Genomic DNA, 20895 nt, shown 5'->3' with positions numbered 1-20895 from the left:
TAGTGGAGTTTACATTCTAGTGGGGGGAAGTTACAATAAATAATAATTAATACAAAAAAAGTTGGGTACAGAGGATAGGTATTGTTGAGGGGCTCTTCCAGTATTTTAATATCAAATGTTTAGTGTTTGTCAGTGTTGTCAGAATACCCTCAGAGACTAATATCTTCTCTAGCTTTGTGCCTTGGTGTCCTTATTAAGTTAATGTAGTCACATTCATATCATGTCAGTTATATTGAAGGAAGAGAATTGCTTGTACATATCCAGAAAGTTAGTTATGAATGAGAGGAATCCTGTTTCCATTTTTATACGGTCACTTTGTTTATTCATCACCGCTGATCCAATTAGGAGCTAGTCCAGACTCTTAATTTCCCCATTGCTGCTTCTGCAGCTCATCCAGTGGCTTTTATAGCGTGGTCCTAATGATCAGGGCATTTATATTCAGGAATCATGATAAACTATTCTGTAAGTAAATTTGAAAACAAATGATCTAAATGAGTTTTGAGGTAAATTTTGATTGAGTAATTTATGACCTTGAAGAATTGTATAATAATTAATTCCTACTTATATATATCACTGTGGGACTAGAAGAATATCCCATATTGTAGTTATTATGCTTCTACATGTGGGGTTTTCAAAAACTCTAAGATGTATTTGTGGATATTTTTGTTTTACTTAGGAGTATGATTTGTAGTAAGATGCTCTGTTATTTCATACAAATGAATCCTTTTATGTGCTGAGAATTGTCATAGGTACCGGGGATATAACAGTGAATAAAACAAGTCCCTTCTCTTACAGAGCTTTCTTCATTCAAGTTGGGAGGGATTCAGGTAATTAGCAAGTAAATATATATAGCATTGAGGAATGGGTGAGTAAAATATGGCATTGAGGAAAATAAAAACAGATTCAGTAAAATAGGAGTTCTGGTTTGCAGGGAGGGCACTGTTTTACATAGGGAAATCGGGGAATGCCTCATTGATTGGGAGTAGTTAAACAGAAACATGAAACAAGTAAGGAAATGAGTTGTAAATATCTGGCGGAAGAACATTTCCTGGTTGTTCTGTTCCTATTTAATTACCAAAATGGAGACCAGTTTATTTGAAGGGAAGATTAGGAGAGAAGAGAACGTTTTTTTTGTTTTTGTTTTTTTAAAATGTTTATTCATTTTTGAGAGAGAGAAAGAATGAGTGAGCAGGGGAGGGGCAGACAGAGCGGGAGACACAGAACTCAAAGCAGTCTCCATGCTCTGTGCTATCAGCATAGAACCTCACGGGCTTGAACTCATGAACTGTGAGATCATGACCTGAGCCAAAGTTGGATGCTTACCCGACTGAGCCACCCAGGCACTCCAAAGAGAATGGGTTTTATAGGTCACTCAAAGGACTTTGATATTAATCTAAGTGGGAAGGGAAGCCATCAGAAAGTGAGGAAACGGAAGAGTGACATGACTTCAGTTAGGTTTTTGTAAGATGTGGCCAATGTGTAAGGCATTGGCATAAGGGGAATAAGGGCAAAAGCAGGGAGACTAGTTATGAGGCTTTTGTATTAAAACAGGTGCAAGTTGATGGTAACTTGGGCCAGAGTGGTGAGAAGTGGTTGGATTTTAGATGGATGTTGAAAGGAAGTCTGACAGAATTTGCTGATACTATCTGGACATGAAAGAAAGTGAGCGTTTTTTTTTGGCTCGAGCAGTTGAAAAGATTGACATATTGATAAGATGAGGAATACTGTCGAGTAAGTTCAGGTGAGAAAATCAGATGTTTGGTTGGATATACCAAGTGTGAGATACCTGTCACCTGTCAACTTATCAAATTGGAGATATTTGAGTACTTTTCTGGATATTTGACCCTGGCATTTTGGGAAGAGGTTGTGGATGACTACTAAGGAAAGGTTTAAACCTTATGAGTGGTAGTGTTTGATGACTTACTTAAAAATGGATAATGATGTTTATTACTATCAAGTCTTAGAATACTTCAAATGTATTAAAATCCAGTGTTTCCTGTTCTTTTTATTTTATTTTAAGAATTTGACCTACAGCAAGAAGAAGGGGCAAAACACTTGACCGTAATAGTTTAGGGAGTTGCCTTAGTTTTTAATCCTGTGATAAATCTGAAGAAATAGGAGGGAACGTAGGTCAAGAGCTATTTTAAAAATACCAGAAAAGCTACAGCTTCTAAACATTGTTTTTGTTTTTTTAAGGATTAGGTTTAACTTTTTCCCCCCTCAATTATCTTAGGAAATAATGAAGAAAAAATCTAGATTGGAATAGAACTAAAAGTATTAACTCTGTAAAAAATGAATGTTGTTAATACCAATTCTTCTCAAACTATTTCAAAAAATAGAAATGGAAGAAAAACTTCCAGACTCATTCTATGAGGCAAGTAGTATCTTGATTCCAAAAGCAGGAAAGGATCCCACTAAAAGAATTACAGGCCAGTATCCCTGATGTACCCAGATGCAAAAAATCTTAACAAGATACTAGTAAATCAAATTCAACATTAAAAGAATTATTCACCATGATCAATTGGGATTCATTCCTGGGCTGCAGGACTGGTTCACTATTTGCAAATCAGTCAGTGTGATACATCATATTAATAAAAGAAAGGAAAAGAATCATATGATCCTTGCAATAGATGCAGAAAAAGTATTTGACAAAATACCATATCCTTTCTTGATAAAAACCCTCAAGAAAGTAGGTATAGAAGGAACATACCATAACATCATAAAAGCCATATATAAAAGGCCCACAGCTAATATCATCCTCAATGGGGAAAAACTGAGAGCTTTTCCCCTGAGATCAGGAACAAGACAGGGATGTCCATTCTCACCACTGTTGTTTAACATAGTGTTGGAAGTCCTAGCCTCAACAATCAGACAACAGAAAGATATAAAAGCATAAAAATTGGCAAAGAAGAAGTTAAACATTCACTCTTGACAGATGACATGATACTCTACATGGAAAACCCAAAAGACTCCACCAGAAAACTGCTAGAACTTAAAAATGAATACAGCAAAGTCACAGAATATAAAATCAATGTACAGAAATTGGTTACATTTCTATACACCAATAGTGTAGCAGCAGAAAGAGAAATCAAGGAATGGATCCCTTTATAATTGCACCAAAAACTATAAAATACCTAGGAATAAACCTAACCAAAGAGATAAAAGATCTGTGTGCTGAAAACTTTAGAGAGCTTATGAAAGAAATTGAAGAAGACACAAAGAAATGAAAAAACACTCTGTGCTCATGGATTGAAAGAACAAATATTGTTAAAATGCCAATACTACCCAAAGCAATCTATACATTCAGTGCAATCCCTATCAGTATAACACCAGCATTCTTCACAGAGCTGAACACACAATCCTAAAATTTACTAGAACCAGAACAGACCCTGAGTAGCCAAAGTAATGTTTTTAAAAAGAAAACCAAAGCAGGAAACATCATAATTCCAGACTTTAAGCTATATTACAAAGCTGTAATCATCAAGACAGTATAGTACTGGCACAAAATCAGATACATAGATTAATAGAACAGAGTAGAGAATCCAGAAATGGACCCCACAAATGTATGGCCAACTAATCTTTGACAAAGCAGGAAAGTGTATCCAATGGAAAAAAGATAGTTTCTTCAGCAAATGGTGCTGGGAAAACTAGACAGCGACAAGTACAAGAATGAACCTGGACCACTTTCTTACACCATACACAAAAATAAACTTAAAATGGCTGAAAGACCTAAATGTGAGACAGGAAGCTATCAAAATCCTAGAGGAGAAAACAGGCAAGAACCTCTCTGACCTCGGCTGCAGTAACTTCTTGCTAGTTATGTCTCTGGATGCAAGGGTAATAAAAGCAAAAATGAACTATTGGGATCGCATGAAGATAAAAAGCTTCTGCACAGCAAAGGAAACAATCAGTAAAACTGAAAGACAGCTTACAGAATGGGGGAAGATACTTGCAAACAACATATTGGATAAAAGGTTAGTATCCAAAATCTATAAAGACCTTATCAAACTCAACACCCAAAAAACAAATAGCCCAATGAAGAAATGGGCAGAAGACATGAATAGACATTTATCCAAAGAAGAATCCATATGACTAACAGACATGTGAAAAGATGCTCAACATCACTCGTCATCAGAGAAATACAAATCAGAACCGTAATGAGATACCACTTCACACCTGTCAGAATGGCTAAAACTAACAACACGGGAAACAACAGATGTTGGCAAGGGTAGAGAAAGGGGAACCCTTTGATACTGGTGCAGCCACTCTGGAAAACAGTATGGAGATTCCTGAAAAAATTAAAAATAGAGCTACCCTACGACCCAGCAATTGCACTACTAGACATTCAGGATGAATAAAAAAATGGTGATTCGAAGGGCACATGCACCCCAATGTTTATAGCAGCTGTATGAACAATAGCCAAATTATGTAAAGATAATGCACCCCAATGTCCATTGACTGATAAATGGATAAAGAAGAGATATATATATACACACATACACACACACACATATACATACAATGGAATACTACTCAGTGATCAAAAAAGAAGGACATCTTGCCATTTACAGCAACATGGATGGAACTAGAGTGTATTATGCTAAGTGAAATAACTTAGAGAAAGACAAATATATGAATTAACTCATGTGGAATTTAAGAAACACAACAGATGAACATTGATGAAGGAAAGGAGAAATAAGGTAAAAACAGAGAAGGGGGCAAACCATAAGAGAGTCTTAAATACAGAGAACAAACTGAGGGTTGCTGGAAGGGAAGTGGGTCAGGGGATGGGCTACATGGGTGATGGGCATTAAGGAAGGCACTTGTTGAGATGAGCACTGGGTGTTAAATTTAAGTGATGAATCACTGGGTTCTGCTCCTGAAACCAATACCACACTTTATGTTAACTAACTAGAATATAAATAAATAAATTAAAAAAAAATGGAAGTTTTTGATTCATTTTCCATAGTTTGAGGTATGAATAATAGTTTTTTTTCATTTGTTTATTTAAAATAAAATTTATATTTAGGGTATTTGACATTTCATATGCTTTTTTGTTTGCTAGCTAACTGAAGAAGAAATTAATTTTGGTGAAATTTGGTACATTACTAAAGGTGTATATCTCATATAAAAAAAAGAGGGCGGCAAACCATAAGAGACTCTTAACTATAGAGGACAAACTGAGGGATGCTGGAGGGGAGGTGGACTGGGGATGGGCTAAATGAGCGATGGGTATTAAGGAAGGCACTGGTTGTGATGAGCAGTGGGTGTTATATGTAAGTGATGAATCACTGAATTGTACTCCTGAAAACAGTATTACAGTATATGTTAACCAACTAGAATTTAAATAAAAATTTGAAAAAATAAAAATAAACCACAGTGTAAGCTACTATAATGAAAGTTAATAACAGTTCTCCATAGTTCTTCTAACTGATCATATCTAATTTAATTGTCCTTCAGTTGAATTTGATAGGGAGAAAAATGGATAAAGGTTAAGAAAAGCACTCTCAAAAAAACAAACAAAACCCTAAAAACCCCTTGTATAACATAAGAAGAGCATACAAAATAAAACACTGACTATGGTACCTTTTTCCTGACCATCTTTGGTTGACCTGTGATGCACTGTCTTAGATTATTTCTTCAGGAAAAACAAGTGCTTCATTAATCTCTTTTGTAGTTGGATTTATTAATTACTCTTGTTACTTATGTTTATGGTAATTATATCTTTTATTTGAGAAGATTATTATTTGAAGTTTCCAGTTTATAAGATCTTGGTTTTAGTATTGTGTAGTTTTTAAAAATAAACTAGTTTTTGGGAAAAGTCTTAGTTTCTATGAGGTAAAAATTTAAATACTAATGTGTTGTTTAAATGCATCATGCTTTGAACATTTTACTATTTATATTTTACTGTAATTTTATTGTTAGGATAAAGTTTTACTTTTAGTCTGTAAATGGCACTTTGCTATTATTCTTTGCATGAAGTCTTTAAATTCTGTCATTACACAGAATTTAGAAATTCAGGTTGTTTTAGAATGCTAAGTTGAAATATTATAGTAACATCAGCTTTTTTCTTTCTCTTTCTGTTATTTTATATACTTTAAAAACTTTTATGTTTATATATTTTTATGAATTATGTGTTATATAAATTAAATATATATTTTTAAAAATTTAAGATTCTCTTTATCATAGAATTCTGTTTAAAATAAATTGAGTTAGTTTAGCTGTGAATGATTTTAATAAAACCTTTGACTAAAGCTTTTAAAAAGTTGACTAAAAACCTTTTTTTTTGTAATTGGTATCTTTAGATCCAAAGGCAGAAACCAGATTATACATCACAGTCAATGACTTTGAATTTCATGTTTATAATCGTTCGGATCTTTATGGACGTCTTCAAGAATTGTTTGGTTTGGAACCAACAATAATTCCACCCAAGAAAGAGGATGATAAATCACGGGAAAATGGAAGAACAAGAGCCCAGTCTAAAATTGAAAGGTTCATTGTCACACTTGAATTTTATTGATCTCCAACATTTAATCATTTGCTTTTACTAGAATATCACTGATGCTACTCACCTAAACATAGCCTAATCTTTTTTTGTATTTTGACTAAGACTTGTATTTACAAATAATTCTACAATTCTTTTATAAGTTCGAATATTACAGAATTATATAATATAAAAAGCAGTCCTTTTCTGCTTTACTAGTGCTATTTTTCTCCACATTGATGACTGTTGTTATCCATTTGGTTTTTTTCCTTTTGAATGCATGCACATGAATATATACACATGTATATACATTTAAGGTGCATATACAAATATATGATTTTGTTTCATCTGTTTCTGGGCTTTCTAAGCTGTTACATTGACCTATGTGTCTATTTTTTCACCAGTACCACACTGTCTTGATTGCTGTAGTTTCTTTTTTTTTTTTTTTTTTTATTGTTTCATTACTTTATATACGTGTCAAAGTTTACCAAATTGTTAACTTTGTTAATTGTTAGATAATTGCATTTTTTTGCATGTCATTTATACAAATTATACCTTAACAGAGCTTTGAGAAGTGGTCTAAAATATAAGCCCAGATATCCTTCTTTTCTTAGGAAATTAGGTTGGCATTGATCACTGTAGTTTTAAGCGAAGTCTTGAAGTCAGGTAGTGTCAGTCCTCCAACTTTGTTGTTTTCCTTCAATGGTGTGTTGGCTATTCTGGGTCTTTTGCTTCTCTATGTAAACTTTAGGATCAATTTGTTAATATCCATAAAGCAACTTTCTGGGATTTCGGTTGGGATTGTATTGAATCTGTAGATCAAGTTGGGAAGGACTAACATCCTGATCATATTGAGTCTTCCTATCGATTAACATGGGATATCACTCCATTTATTTGATTCTTTGATATCTTTCGTCAGAGTTTTATAGTTTTCCTTATGTACATCTTCTCTATATATTGTTAAATTTATATGTAAGTATTTCATTTTGTGGGTGCTAGTGCAAATGGTATTGTGTTTTAAATATCAAATTTCAGGGGCTCCTGGGTGGCTCAGTCGGTTGGGCAGCTGACTTTGGCTCAGGTCATGATCTCACAGCTTGTGAGTTCGAGCTCCACATCGGTCTCTGTGCTGACAGCTCAGAGCCCGGAGCCTGCTTTGGATTCTGTGTCTCCCTCTCTCTATCCCTCCCACACTCATGCTCTGTTTCTCTCTCTCTCTTTCAAAAATAAACATTAAAAAAAATTTTTTTAAATATCAAATTTCACTTGTTCATTGCTGGTATATAGGAAAGTGATGGACTTTTGTATAATATTAACTTTGAATTCCACAACATTGCTATTAATTGCTTATTGTTTCCAGGAGTCTTTTTGTCAGTTCTTTCAGATAGTCTATACAGATTGTGTCAGATTGTGTTATCTGCAAACATAGAAAGTCTTATTTCTTCCTTTCCTACCTCAATCTACTCCAGCCTCAGTAAACAACTTCTGTGTTGCATATGTTTCTTCTCTATGGAAGACTCTTGATATTCTTTGCCTAACTCATTCACCCTTCATGTCCCAGTTGCCTCTGACCCTTCTTTGTGTGCCCACCGAATTCTGTTGTTCCCTATGGTAACACTTCTTGCACTAAAATTGCTTCTTACCTATTCTTACTCCTATTCTAGGCTACAAATTCCCTCAAAATAGAACAGTTGTCATATTCTCAATATCCCCAGTCTCAGCTCAGTGCCTGGGACAGAATATCCATTAAATATATAATTGAGAATAAATGCCCTCATCTACTTAAAAAACTATTACGTATGCAAGGCTATCTCAGCATTCAAAAATCAACAGGCTAAAAATGAAAAATCAAATGATCATATCAATAGATGCAGAAGAAGTATGTTACAAAATCCAGCCCCCATTCATGATTAAAATCTCACTGTAAACTAGGAATAGAGAACTTCTTTGACTTGATAAAGAATATCTACAGAAACCCTACAGTCAACAATAGACTTAATGGTGAGAAACTAGAAACTTTCCCACTAACATCAGGTACAAAGCAAGGATGTTCCCTCTCACCACTCTTTTCCACTCCCAAGTACTACCTATTGCAATAAGAAAATGAAATAAAAGTTATACATTTTGAGAAGGAAGAAAGATGTGACAATTCAGGGAAAAGATTATCATCAATTGGGTTGGTAACAAGAAGGGAGAAAGGTGGATGGATTCCATATATACTTAAGTAAATGAATGTGTTAGACAGTGATAGATTAGATGTGCAGAATGAGTAAGAAGGAGGAGTCAGTAATGAATCCAGCTTATAATTTAATCAGTGGTCATACTCAGGGAACCTTAGAGAAAGAAGTTAGAGGGGAAGGTAGTGGGGTCCGTTTCAAATTTAGTTTTAGGTACTGAGGACTACCTTAGTGGAGATGGCTTCAGAAGTGTGATTTAGGAGTTACTGGGTTATTGAAGAGATATGCCTTGAGTTCTCATCTGAAATCTTTAGTGATTTGTTGTGAAATTTGGTATCTTAAACTTTTTGTACTTTGTGAGCGGCCACTTTCTTTTCCTTATTCTTGGCCTATCATTTTCATTAAATTAAATTAAATTAATTAATTAATTAATTTATTTATTATTTGATGTTTATTTATTTTTGAGAGAAAGAGAGCACGAGCATGGGAGGGTATAATAGCGAGGTATAATAACAAAACTGTTTTTAGAGTGACAAGTTTTAATGACAGAAGTATAAATTATGATATGCTCTCATTACATTAATCATTATACTCATTGTATTACAACATGACATAAGACAACCTGAATTATTATTTTTTAAGGCAACTTAAATTATCAAAACTTGGTATATCATAGAGTGCATTCCAAGAGCTATTTAAAGATATTAGTATTGTTAGATGCTGTCATTATTTTGTTTACTGGAGTAGTCGTTAGATGTATTTGGAATGTTACAGCTGGTATTAATGTGTATTGTGAAGAAGCCAAGTGTATTCTTGGCTATTTAAGTTTTTCTTATGTGTGTCAATTTATTTTTTTTCCTCAGAGTTAAAGTGAAAACAGAATCTCAAGACCCCACATCTTCATGGAGATCACTCATTCCAGTTATAAAAGTCAATGTGAGCACAGTAAGTAAATTCTGCTGCAATGAATGTTTGGTGGGTTAATAACAGAGCCTCTTATTTTTGCAAAAAACATTTTCACTTAAGAAAATAAAGTAATTTTTAGAGTTGTTTTGGTTCCAAAGTTCTTAAAGTGTGAAAGAATTATTTTAACACCAGTACTATCATAGCACAAATTTATTAGGTTGTTAGGGCTATTTATTCAAAAGTACTTAAATTTCTTTAAACACTAGTCTAAATTGATCAGTGGGGTAGTGTGAATAGTATATAGTGCTAAGGTGGAATCTTTTAGTTCTTGTTTGAAATGTCTGTTATTAGGTCAATGAAGGAAAAAATATGGCCTGTATATTATGTCATAATATCTCTTGTCTACTTTTTAGGGACGTTTGGCCTTTGGAAATCATTACCAACCTCAAACTCTATGTATCAACTTTGATGATGCTTTCTTAACTTATACTACAAAACCACCTTCCAGTCATCTTGACCAATTTATGCATATTGTGAAAGGAAAGCTTGAAAATGTTCGAGTCATGCTTGTTCCCAGTCCAAGATATGTTGGTCTTCAAAATGATGAGTAAGAAAGTTATAAAAACTTATTTATATCTAATGTAGATATCAGAATCTTTAGCATCCTTTTAAGTTTTTTAGTACAAATTGGGCAATAATTAGGTATATTCTCTGTTAAATCAGCAGTGTAATTTTACTTTATAAGATGAATGGATATACTCTTCATGGATGAACTCTAATTTTAAATATTTTGGTAAAAGATAATACCTATAATGGTACCTTTCTCCTTCTCACTGTATTTGGGAAACTTATTTTGGGCAATTACGCCTACATGTTTGTATGTTAGAAAATATACATTACAGGTATATTTGTATTTCCAGAAGGGATGAATTAATAGTATATTCAACCAATGCAGTATAGTGGAGTACTATTTTGAGTTAATGAAAAGTTGAAAATTGAATCCAAATTACTCTTGGAAAACTGACAGTTTTAGAACTCACTTAACAGGTAAGTTCTGGTCAGTTTGCTGTCTAGCTTTTCATATTTGTTTTGTCTTCATGAAGTAGTTGCTTCACATTGTATGAATGATACCCACTAGACACATTGTGTGAAGGATGCATGCTAGACTCACCCTCATTGTGGTGGGATGCTTTCATATGATTGGAATGGAACTCTGAAGAAACAGCAGACACATTACTCTCATCTGACTCCAGGCCACAGGCTCATGGGGGGATAAGAGCTCTCATGTCTTTATGTCATTATCAATCTCTGTTCTTTTTTGTGATGGAGACTCCGTGGTTGCATTTGTGTAATTTATATGTGTATATAATGGGTTTCTACTACGTCACAGCTTTTATCTTTGTGTGTAGGCAATATAAAGTTTATGAAGTTATAAGAAGCATGATTATTCCTTCTTAGTTCTAACTTTTGGCTAGCTTGCTATTAGATTTTCTGGGGATTGGGTAGAATGCTGGAGACGTTTTCCTTACTTTAGTACCAGGGAGGCTTTGTGTTTAGCTCTTCTCACTCTTCATAATCACAGATTTTGCTAAACATCTTATAGAATGTGGGCTGTGTACACATTTCTATATTTATGGGTAAAAATTATAATATTGAATAAATCGGAATTTTGTGAAGATTACAAGAGTAAGATAAAAGAAGTTTTGCTATTAATTTTTGTAAAAAGATTTAAAATTGTAGTTTTCACTCTTCAGAAGTAAGTGTGGAGATTAAATGATGATATTAAACATTAACTTTTGTCATTTAATACATATTCTTAAAGTTTATTTTGAGAGAGAGTGAGTCTGCACATGAGTGGGGGAGGAGCAGAAAGAGAGGGAGAGAGAGAATCCCAATAGGCTCTGCACTGTCAGCATGGAGCCTGACACGGGGCTGTATCCCACGAACCACCACAAACTGAGAGATCATGACCAGAGCCGAAATCAAGAGTCAGACCTTAACTGATGAGCTACCCAGGTGCCCCCATTTAATACATACTTAGAAGAATATTGCTGAATTTGTGTATATTATCTGATGACTGAGAAGTTAATTTTGCTATGGAAGGAAGATATGGTGGTGTATGGATGACAAAGAGAAGGATTGCTGAATCAAAGCAAATAAAAATTAGTAGTTTGTGAGAAAGTGATTGTAGAGACATTCATTCCAGAATGTTTTCAAGTTGATCAACTAAATATTCTTGGAAATAGATAATATAAAGTTGTTAAAAATAAAAATGACAACATTTTTTAATTTAATATTTCTGAAAGATTAAAGTTTATTTTACAAATATATAAAATATTTCTTATTCAGTTGTAAGGTATTAATATAAAATGGTTGAATTTTAAGTTTAATTGTAAATTTTTATTGCAAATGCAGAATATAATTATTCTAATGATTCTTGTTCTTCTATTGTATTTAATTAAACTTTGTTTAAATTGATTTCTCTCATTTAAAACTTAAAAAATGTAAAACAAATTTTTTTTCTTTCTGAAACTAATATATTGACTAAAAATTTTTCAGTACCACTTTATTACTTAGTCTAACATGGAATATTCTTTAGTCTAGCTATGGAATACTTAGTTGTCCATGTGAAAGATGTTTACCCTTTTCAAGATGCTACAGTTGATTACTTTTTAGATTTTTTTCTCTCTCTGTTTTCTCCTATTACTACCATAATTAGAATACTGAACATTTTATATTCTGGAGATGTACTTAGTTTGCCTTCTCCCCTCCTTCTTCTAGGCCACCAAGATTAATGGGAGAAGGTTTTGTGGTGATGCAGTCAAATGATGTTGACATCTACTACTACATGGATGAACCAGGTATTACTCTTCTAAAGTGTGTTTCGTAGCTACAATTCTCTTTCTTCTATGAAATATTGATATTTAATAATGATGTCTTAAGTCTCCTTAGTTACGATAAAATAAATATCAATAAATGGTAAATGTGGATGTAAGAATGCTTACCTAAAGAACGTCTGTGTCATTTGTCAAAAATTGAATATTTATTTCAGACCAAAGGAGAACAATCTAGGAATCTTTGGTTCAATTCTGGTTTTACAAGTATACCTCAAAAATTGTGAATGTAAATGACCTTGGGTGAAAACCTTTAGAGAATGTGGTGACAGCTAAGGTAGTTTACACTGCTTAAGAAAAAAAATCATAGTATATTAGATTTGAGGCTTGAAGTTTAAGGATTGAAATCTAGCTGGTTAGAGTACTTCACAGGTGGTTTGAGTTTTATAAAAGTAGCTAAACATTAGATTTTTACCTGTTTTTACCTACTTCTGGCCCTTTTATGCCTTTCATGGGATTTGTGAGGTCAGGGTATTTTCAAAATGAAACTAGAATGTTATTTGCCTTTTTCACCATATTGACACTGTTGGTACAAAAGCAATAATGGGTAAGCTGATGGTACTTTAGCATATACTGTTAATCACTGTCTTTTTCACTGCCACACATTTATAGTAGAACAACAAATCCCAGTATCACTTTAAAATGTCTTTGATTAAGCAGTAATAATTATTTTTATCAAATCTTGACCCTTGAGTAATCTTTTCAATATTTGGTGTGATAAAATGGCAAGTACATATAATGCAAATGCACAGTATACCAAAGTATACTGATGTTTGGAGGAAAAGCACTTGGATAGTTGAGTTCTACCCACACTATTTGCTCTTTTCATGGAGCACTGGTTTCACTTGAAGGAGCAGCTAGGGACAAACTATGATTTTGAGTTTTCATATAAAAATTAGAATTTTAGAAAATTTGGGGCTGCCAGTGTGAGTGGGAGGATTTTTCTGATGAAACCAACAGTGATATTAACAAATTGATTTTTAAAATGTTTAATAATGAAGTTTGTCAATATTTGGGAAACATCTATCTCTGTGAACCAGTATTTTCCAAATGCATGATATTACAAAGTCATGCCATGGTTAAAAGATCTATTCAAAGTATAAGAGAGATAAGTAAATTTTAATGTATCAGGGTACAAAAAATGCAGTGATAGGGTTTCAGATTCCACATTGCAGCTAACTTGTAAGAAACTACCACATGCTGAGTTTTGGTGTAGTGTCAGAGAAGAATACCCAAAATTATCTGCAAAAGCTGTTAAAATACCTATTTGTTTGAGGCTAGGTTTTCTTTATATCCTTGAACAACAGATTAAATACAGAAGCAGCTATGCGAATTCACTTATTTTCTATTAAGCTGGACATTAAAGAGATTTGCCAAAATAAAAACAATGCCAACACTTATTACCAAATTAATTTGTTTTTGAAAATATGGTTATTTTTCATTAAAAAGTATTTTCATTAAAAATGGAATTAAAATTTCATTTAAAAAAATTTTTCATATTCTCATTAAATTTTATTAAGCATTTCATTATTTCAACATGTAGTTAGTTTTATTAAACATGTCAACATGTAGTGAGTTCTTTGTTACTTTAAAAGTAAAGTTTATAAAAATTGCTCAATTTCAATTTTGAATGCAGTAAATTTTGATAGAGATAACACCAAAAAACCCCACTTTGCATCTTCAGTAATTTTATGACTGTAAAGAATTACTGAGATCAAAAAATTTTTAGAACTCTTGATCTAGGGAATCTTTTAACAGTAATTTTAAGTAATTGCCTCTATATTGTGTATTCTGCAATACAGGACTTGTTCCAGAAGAAACGGAAGAAAATACTGAAGGAGAAATGAGCAGTGAGGATTGCAAATTACAAGATTTGCCTCCATGTTGGGGATTGGATATAGTTTGTGGTAAAGGAACAGATTTCAACTATGGGCCATGGGCCGATAGGCAGAGGTACTTGACTAAATTATATTTATAGTCAGTCTTTAAGTGTATTAAGACAACACTATAATTTTTATAAAAAGTAGCTTAATATTTTTATAAGATATTTTATTATGGCAGGATAAGGTATGGTATCACTAAACATTTTAATTCAAATTATAACTTGTTTGTAGAGAAATTGGCATAAGCAAATTCATTCTAAAGGAGGGGCTAATTCATTAGAAAAATGGTGAATGAAGAGCATATTTATTGATTCCTATGTTTTGTCTTTTGTGTATAATCAATGAATATGCCTGGAGTTGTTGGGGCTGTGGAGATTCAGAGATAAAAGACATCTATCATTCAGTTTTAGTGAGGAAAAAGAAACGGAAGTGTTCTATTAAGTGCTGTAAGAGAGGTAAAGGAAAAGCCTCAATGAAGAACTTAGAAAGGTACTGTACTAGTTTGCCAAGACTGCCGTGACAGTACCACAGACTGTGTGGTTTAAACAACAGATATTATTCACAGTTTTGGAGGTTAGACTTCTTAGATCAAAGTGTTGGTAGATTTGGTTCCTTCTGAGGGTGGCTGTGAGGAAAGAGTGCATTCAAGGCTTTTCTCCTTGACTTGATGGCCATCTTCTCTCTGGCCTTCCCATGGTCTTCCCTTTTGTATGTCTTGTAGGCCTCCCTGTCCACATTTCCTTGTCTTAGAAGAACCCCAGTCATATTGGATTAGGGCCCATCGTGATGGCCTCATTTTAACTTAATTACTCTCTAAAGATCCTATCTCCAAACATTAAATTCTCAAGTCCTCAAGATTGGAACTTCAACATATGAATTTTTAGGGGGACATAGTTCTTCCCATAACAGATACATAATTCATCAGAGGAGAGAAGAATTGGGGAAGACTTTTTAGTAGAGGTAACATGTAAGTTGAATTTTGAAACCTAAGTAGGAGTTAGCCAAGAAAGGAAGAGGAGTACAAATAATGGAGGCAAAAGAAGAGTTCTGCAAATGCATGATGACAGCGGAGATTTGTCTTAAAGTTTATATAGTTTGTTAGGAGATTTGTCGATAGTTAAGATAGAGAAATTTTATAGTAGAGGTAATGGACAGTGTCTGAAAATTTTTTTTTTTTATGTTTTATTCATTCTATTAATTTTGAAGTAATTCTAATTTTTTTTACTTAATGAAGAATTTTAAGCAAAGAAGGGGACATTTACCACTAATTATGAAGGAACATGTAAATTTTTATATAAATAGACATTGCCTAAAGTTAGTTTAGTTTTTTTGTTCATAAATTAGCTTGAATGGAGAAATACAAGGTAAATTGTTCACTGAAGCAGGTATTAACTGGGCCATTGATGGACTAATGAAGAGTGCTGATAGTGACTTGATAATACTGACTCTTTTAATACTTGTTTTAAAAAATGCTTTCTACCCAGCACTGTTAGAAGAAGTATATACTTGTTAACTGGAATGTTCTGTTAATCTTGGTATCTCTAGCATGTAGGAATATCTGCCCCATTAAATATGGGTAATATGCTAATACAGTACTTCATTGAGTTCTGGGTTAGGTTATTTGTTAGACTTGAAAGTAAACAACTTAAAATTTCAGGTTAGAAAACAAATGCTTTTCAAATTACTGGATTAAAATTTTCCTTTTATGATAAGGTTTTTTCCTGTATTACGGGAAAAATACAGCCATGCTGTATATACAGTGGAATAGTTGGAAATTAGGGTTTTTACATCCCATTAAGTAACAGTTACAAAATGTTATATTTGAAAGGAAAAAATTAAAAATCCCTGTTTTTTAATGCAGATACATAAAATATTTTTGCATTTCTAAGACTTCAATAAACTGTGATTATTTTTAAATTATATTAATTTTATTACATTAAAAAATATTAGAATATATTTACATGAAAATCCAAACAAATTCTTTTACTGTATAACCGTATTCACTTCTGAGGTGATCTTTGTATTACATAGAGAAATGACAATGAAGTTAATATAAAAGAAAAATTTGCTTTATGAACTGTTTTCAGTCGATCTTGCCATGCTAGGAGAGAACAGCAATACCTTTTTTAATCTGGACTTAGCAAAATATCCATGTTTATTTAAAAAACAGAAAAGAAAAAAGAAAAGTTATTGTAATACTTTGCTTCTCACTTACATGTACAAATGGTGCATTTCCTCAATTGTAGCCATTTCCTTTTCTTCTTCCCCATTTTGAGTTTCTATATAAATATGAATTATAATCAGAAGTGAATAGTAAAGTCAGTTTTCTTAGCATCTGCTAAGACGTAAGAAATTTAGGAAGAAATCTTAAGTACTTTGCTATTGGATGGTTCCCTCAGTTTTGTGAAGTTTTTGATTTCTGATGTAGAATGACTTTTTAGCTTGTAGATTTTGACTTCATTTCTACCACCTTTACATGATTTTCTGAATCTAAGATATTCAGCTTTTCCTTCATGATATTTTCTTAGAGTTTTCATGACAGAGTTTTTATGAGATTTGTACTTAATCCTTAGATGATAATTACAATAATGCAAACATTCCTGACATTGTCTAGTTTCTTACTGCTTTCACGTAAGTACTTTCATTATATTTTCACAATTGATTCTCATAACCGAGTGAGGTACACAGGACAGGTATGGTAAACTTATTATACCTTTGAGAAAATGGAGATGCAGAGAGGTTCAGTGATTTGGGCAAGATGATGCTATAACATCTAGAGCTGAGATTCAAACCAACCCTTTAAGTCCACTGTTCTTTTCATTATATCCTGCTACCCACCAAATAGTCCATTTTCATCTAATGATCATATTGAATTTTTTTTTGTCTTTTTTGTCTTTAATAGTCTTAGTTTTATATATCTGTGTGTTGTAGCCAAAACATTTGCAGGACTTTATTTTCTTTTCACACACACTTACTTAATCATGGCAAGTTAATAGTCTATGATGGGTGAGTTTGAAAATGTTGTTCTGTTCATCTAATTTTTCCCAATCTTATTTATTCCAAGTACCATTTTCTGTTACTGGCAACTCTGTTTTCAACCCTTCCTGTTTAAAATCCATAAATTGGCACCTTCTCTGAATTATGAATAACATTACATAATTTTGACTGACATAGGAGACTGAAATGGAAATTTTTTGGGTTCTTTCATCTTTGTTAAATAATGAGGGGAGGCAAATGCATTAGAGCTTAGCTTCTTTACTTTTTAGAGATCTATTGCTCTGTAGACTCTTACTGATAGCATATTGATTAAAAAATAATGATTATGAGGGGCGTCTGGGTGGCTCAGTCGGTTGAGCATCGACTTTGGCTCAGGTCATGATCTCGTGGTTTGTGAGTCCAAGCCCCACATCAAGCTCACTGCTGTCAGTCGGAGCCTGCTTTGGATCCTCTGTCCCCCTCTCTCTCTGACCTTCTCCCGCTTGCACCTTCTCGCTCAAAAATAAATAAAAACATTAAAAAAATTTTTTTAAAATGATTATGAAAATAATCAATTAACTCCAATAATCAAATTACACCATCCTCCTTCAGTTCTTTCTTTGCCTTTTGGACGATTGATACACTTGTAGAAAGAAATTAAAAGTCTTTAATTTCTCACAGAATACTTGAATAGTGAATAGTGCAAATTTGTTCTTGTCTAGATTCATTTGACAATAGTATATTAAGTACTCAAAGCTTGTTGCTTTCTGGAAGTATAAAACATTGGAGAAAACAGTCTTTTGATTTTTATTGAAAAGAAATTAGAGTAGGTGTTCTTTTGTGACTTAATTTTTTTCTATTTCATGTCCAATTGTTAAATGAGATAGCAATGATAGTACAAAGTTAGAATACTGATATTGCACCCTTATAAATGTAATTTTGCTTGAATAACAAGTTATTCTTTCTACCTCCTTATATAGAGATTGTTTATGGAAGTTTTTCTTCCCACCTGATTATCAAGTTCTGAAAGTTTCTGAAATTGCACAGCCTGGGAGACCACGACAGATTCTTGCTTTTGAACTGCGAATGAATATTATTGCAGATGCTACAATTGATTTGCTATTTACCAAAAATAGGGTAATTATTGAAATAATATACTAGAAAATAGTGTCTAAAATTTGAACATTATTTCCTAGGGTCTTTTTCTTGTGACTAGTTCTATACTTAGATTCATTTCTATGAGCTCCTACCACCTTCCCCCTGCAATAATTATACGTATTGCTTTCATTAAGTGCCAAAAGTAGAAAAAATTAGTAATAGACCTTCCTTCTGTAGTCTCGTTCATTTTCTCCCTTTACTCCTGGCCAAATTACTTTAGTGTATTTTTGGTAAAACTTTGAACTTTTAATACCTATTTAATATTGATGATTATATTTTGTCTGTGATAATAACTGAAAAGGAAAAATGGGAGTATAATTAGTGAGAAAGTAATTGTTTTATGTGAATTAATTTTTTTCTTTTGGTAGGAAACAAATGCTGTACATGTAAATGTAGGAGCTGGGTCATATTTAGAAATTAATATTCCAATGACAGTTGAGGAAAACGGTAAGCTGAAATGATTACTTTTCTATTTTAAATGATTAATAGAGGAATAATTAATATATAAATAATAGTTTGCTAGCCTATTTAGACTAACATTAATGGGGTTTTCTTTTTCAGCTTTCTATTACATTTACTTAACAGTACATATTACATAACTAAATTATTTGTGCACCGAGAGAGAAGGGAAAAAAATTTTAATTAAGTTAGGTCTTATGCTTTCATTATACCCTATACTTCTATTTTGTAAGACTTGGCATAATTTGTTTAACATATGTTTTCCCTATTAGTCTGTTGCTCTGTGAGAGCAAGTGCTGTGTCTTTTTTTTAAACTGATGCAAATTGGGTGCTGAACCCAGTACCTGACACATGGTATCAGTACTTGATTGAATGACTGATAGGTTTTCTTTTAGGTTACACTGTTCATAGATTTTGTCAGAGAGTAAACCTGGTACTTTGAACAATATAGCTTTAAAAAGCAGAACATTTCATATTGAAAACACTAAATAATACTCTGATTGATATAGTTTTAGCTGACCTAATCTAAATTCATTATGCATTTGAAATTTGGACTCTGATACAAGTTAATAATGTGATTAGATACATTTTGTTAAATTTATCAAAATATTATAAAGGCTTCTTCATTTTTTCTTCCTCTTCCTATGCTTTTGTTGTATTTGTAGTTGAGAGTAATTAAAATGAAATTATGCTTTATTTATTCACTTCCTTCAGAGTATAGAGAATAGCAGCTTACCCATATTTTGAAGTCACTAACCAACAATGTTACTATGGCTAAGTATAATTAGACTAATTTTTGTATCATTCCTGGCTCTCTTTACTTGTTTCTGTCAACTTTTTTTTGTTGCTGGTGTAAGAAAAAGGCTGGTAGAAGTTGACTACATTTATTAGCTTTCACATACAGGTAGTAATTGCGTCTGCCTGCTTAGATAATCAGTTGTGAAACGGTGACTGAGAATGGCATAGTGTATCTTTTCCCTGTAACTTTGAGGCTATTTAAATGAAGACTTAAACCTTACATTTGCTAGTTTTTAAAATAGTAATCATACTGAGTCTTGAGATTCTTGTCAGATGCTTGAGATTCTCTAGGACTGGTTGATTGAGAGTAGTGCATTGGAAAAAACATCTTTAGGATAGTCTTAATTACAGATACATATTAGGAGGAAAAAGACAGTTGGCATGGCACAAAGTTGAGAATGGTTCTCTTAAGGGAGTGCTTCTACAACTTGTAAACTGATATTGCACATAGGAAATATTTGTGCCAATATTTTGTACAATTATGTGTGCACAGGGGTAAGGGAGCCTCTGAGGGCTGAGGGGGTCAGTATTTCAAGCATACTTACTGTGAATTCTTTTAAGATGACTGAGAGGAAAAATAGACTTAAGTCTTAGACATTAGCAAAATATAATTCAAATATATTTAAAATTTTTTTCAGAGATTCAAGCGTTTGAAAAGACATACCCAGAGCAGGATGCATTTTGAACTAGCCATATGATAATGACCATTGTGTTAGTGTGCTTAGAAGGGCAGCCCTTCAAGAAAAGAAGTGAAATAATCTATGCTTTTCTGTTTTTGTTTATAATGGGGCTATGTTGTTTGCTAACTGTCATTACATAAGGAATATCTGTTTAGAAACTATCATCACATATATAAGTTACAGTTGAAAATGATGAAAATAGATACCTTTGAGTCCGGGGGAGAAGAAAAGACATGGGAATCATCTTTAATATTTAAAAACTGTCATTTAGAGAGTAGACTTATAGTTTTGCACTGGAAAGCAAAATCAGGATGGATACTCTATGAAGATGGAACTTGCCTCCTTTAGAGCTGTCCAAAATGAGAAAGGTCACCTATTAGGTAGCAAGCTCCCCTCATTTGGGTGTATTTATATAGTGTCTGGTCACCATTTTTTAGGGATTCCTTCTTTGGGTGGTGATGGGGGTTGTTTACAGTACAA

At 32.9% G+C, this 20895-nt stretch overlaps 1 protein-coding gene across 13 annotated transcripts in view; it reads left to right on the top strand.

The window, feature by feature from the left end:
* KIAA1109 (KIAA1109 ortholog) overlaps positions 1 to 20895 on the top strand; it is a 219284-nt gene that overhangs the window by 28404 nt on the left and 169985 nt on the right. For all 13 annotated transcript variants that reach the window (XM_043569106.1, XM_043569090.1, XM_043569164.1 and 10 more), the window contains 7 exons: positions 6306 to 6492; positions 9525 to 9606; positions 9981 to 10174; positions 12349 to 12428; positions 14264 to 14414; positions 18301 to 18457; positions 18847 to 18925. In XM_043569106.1, the coding sequence (XP_043425041.1) occupies positions 6306 to 6492; positions 9525 to 9606; positions 9981 to 10174; positions 12349 to 12428; positions 14264 to 14414; positions 18301 to 18457; positions 18847 to 18925 (930 nt within the window). The remainder of the gene's footprint in view (positions 1 to 6305; positions 6493 to 9524; positions 9607 to 9980; positions 10175 to 12348; positions 12429 to 14263; positions 14415 to 18300; positions 18458 to 18846; positions 18926 to 20895) is intronic.

This window comes from Prionailurus bengalensis, chromosome B1, assembly GCF_016509475.1.
Source record: "Prionailurus bengalensis isolate Pbe53 chromosome B1, Fcat_Pben_1.1_paternal_pri, whole genome shotgun sequence".
NCBI classification, from domain to species: domain Eukaryota; kingdom Metazoa; phylum Chordata; class Mammalia; order Carnivora; family Felidae; genus Prionailurus; species Prionailurus bengalensis.
The sequence above is the reverse complement of the archived record's forward strand: the minus strand, read 5'-3'. Positions and strand labels throughout refer to the sequence as shown.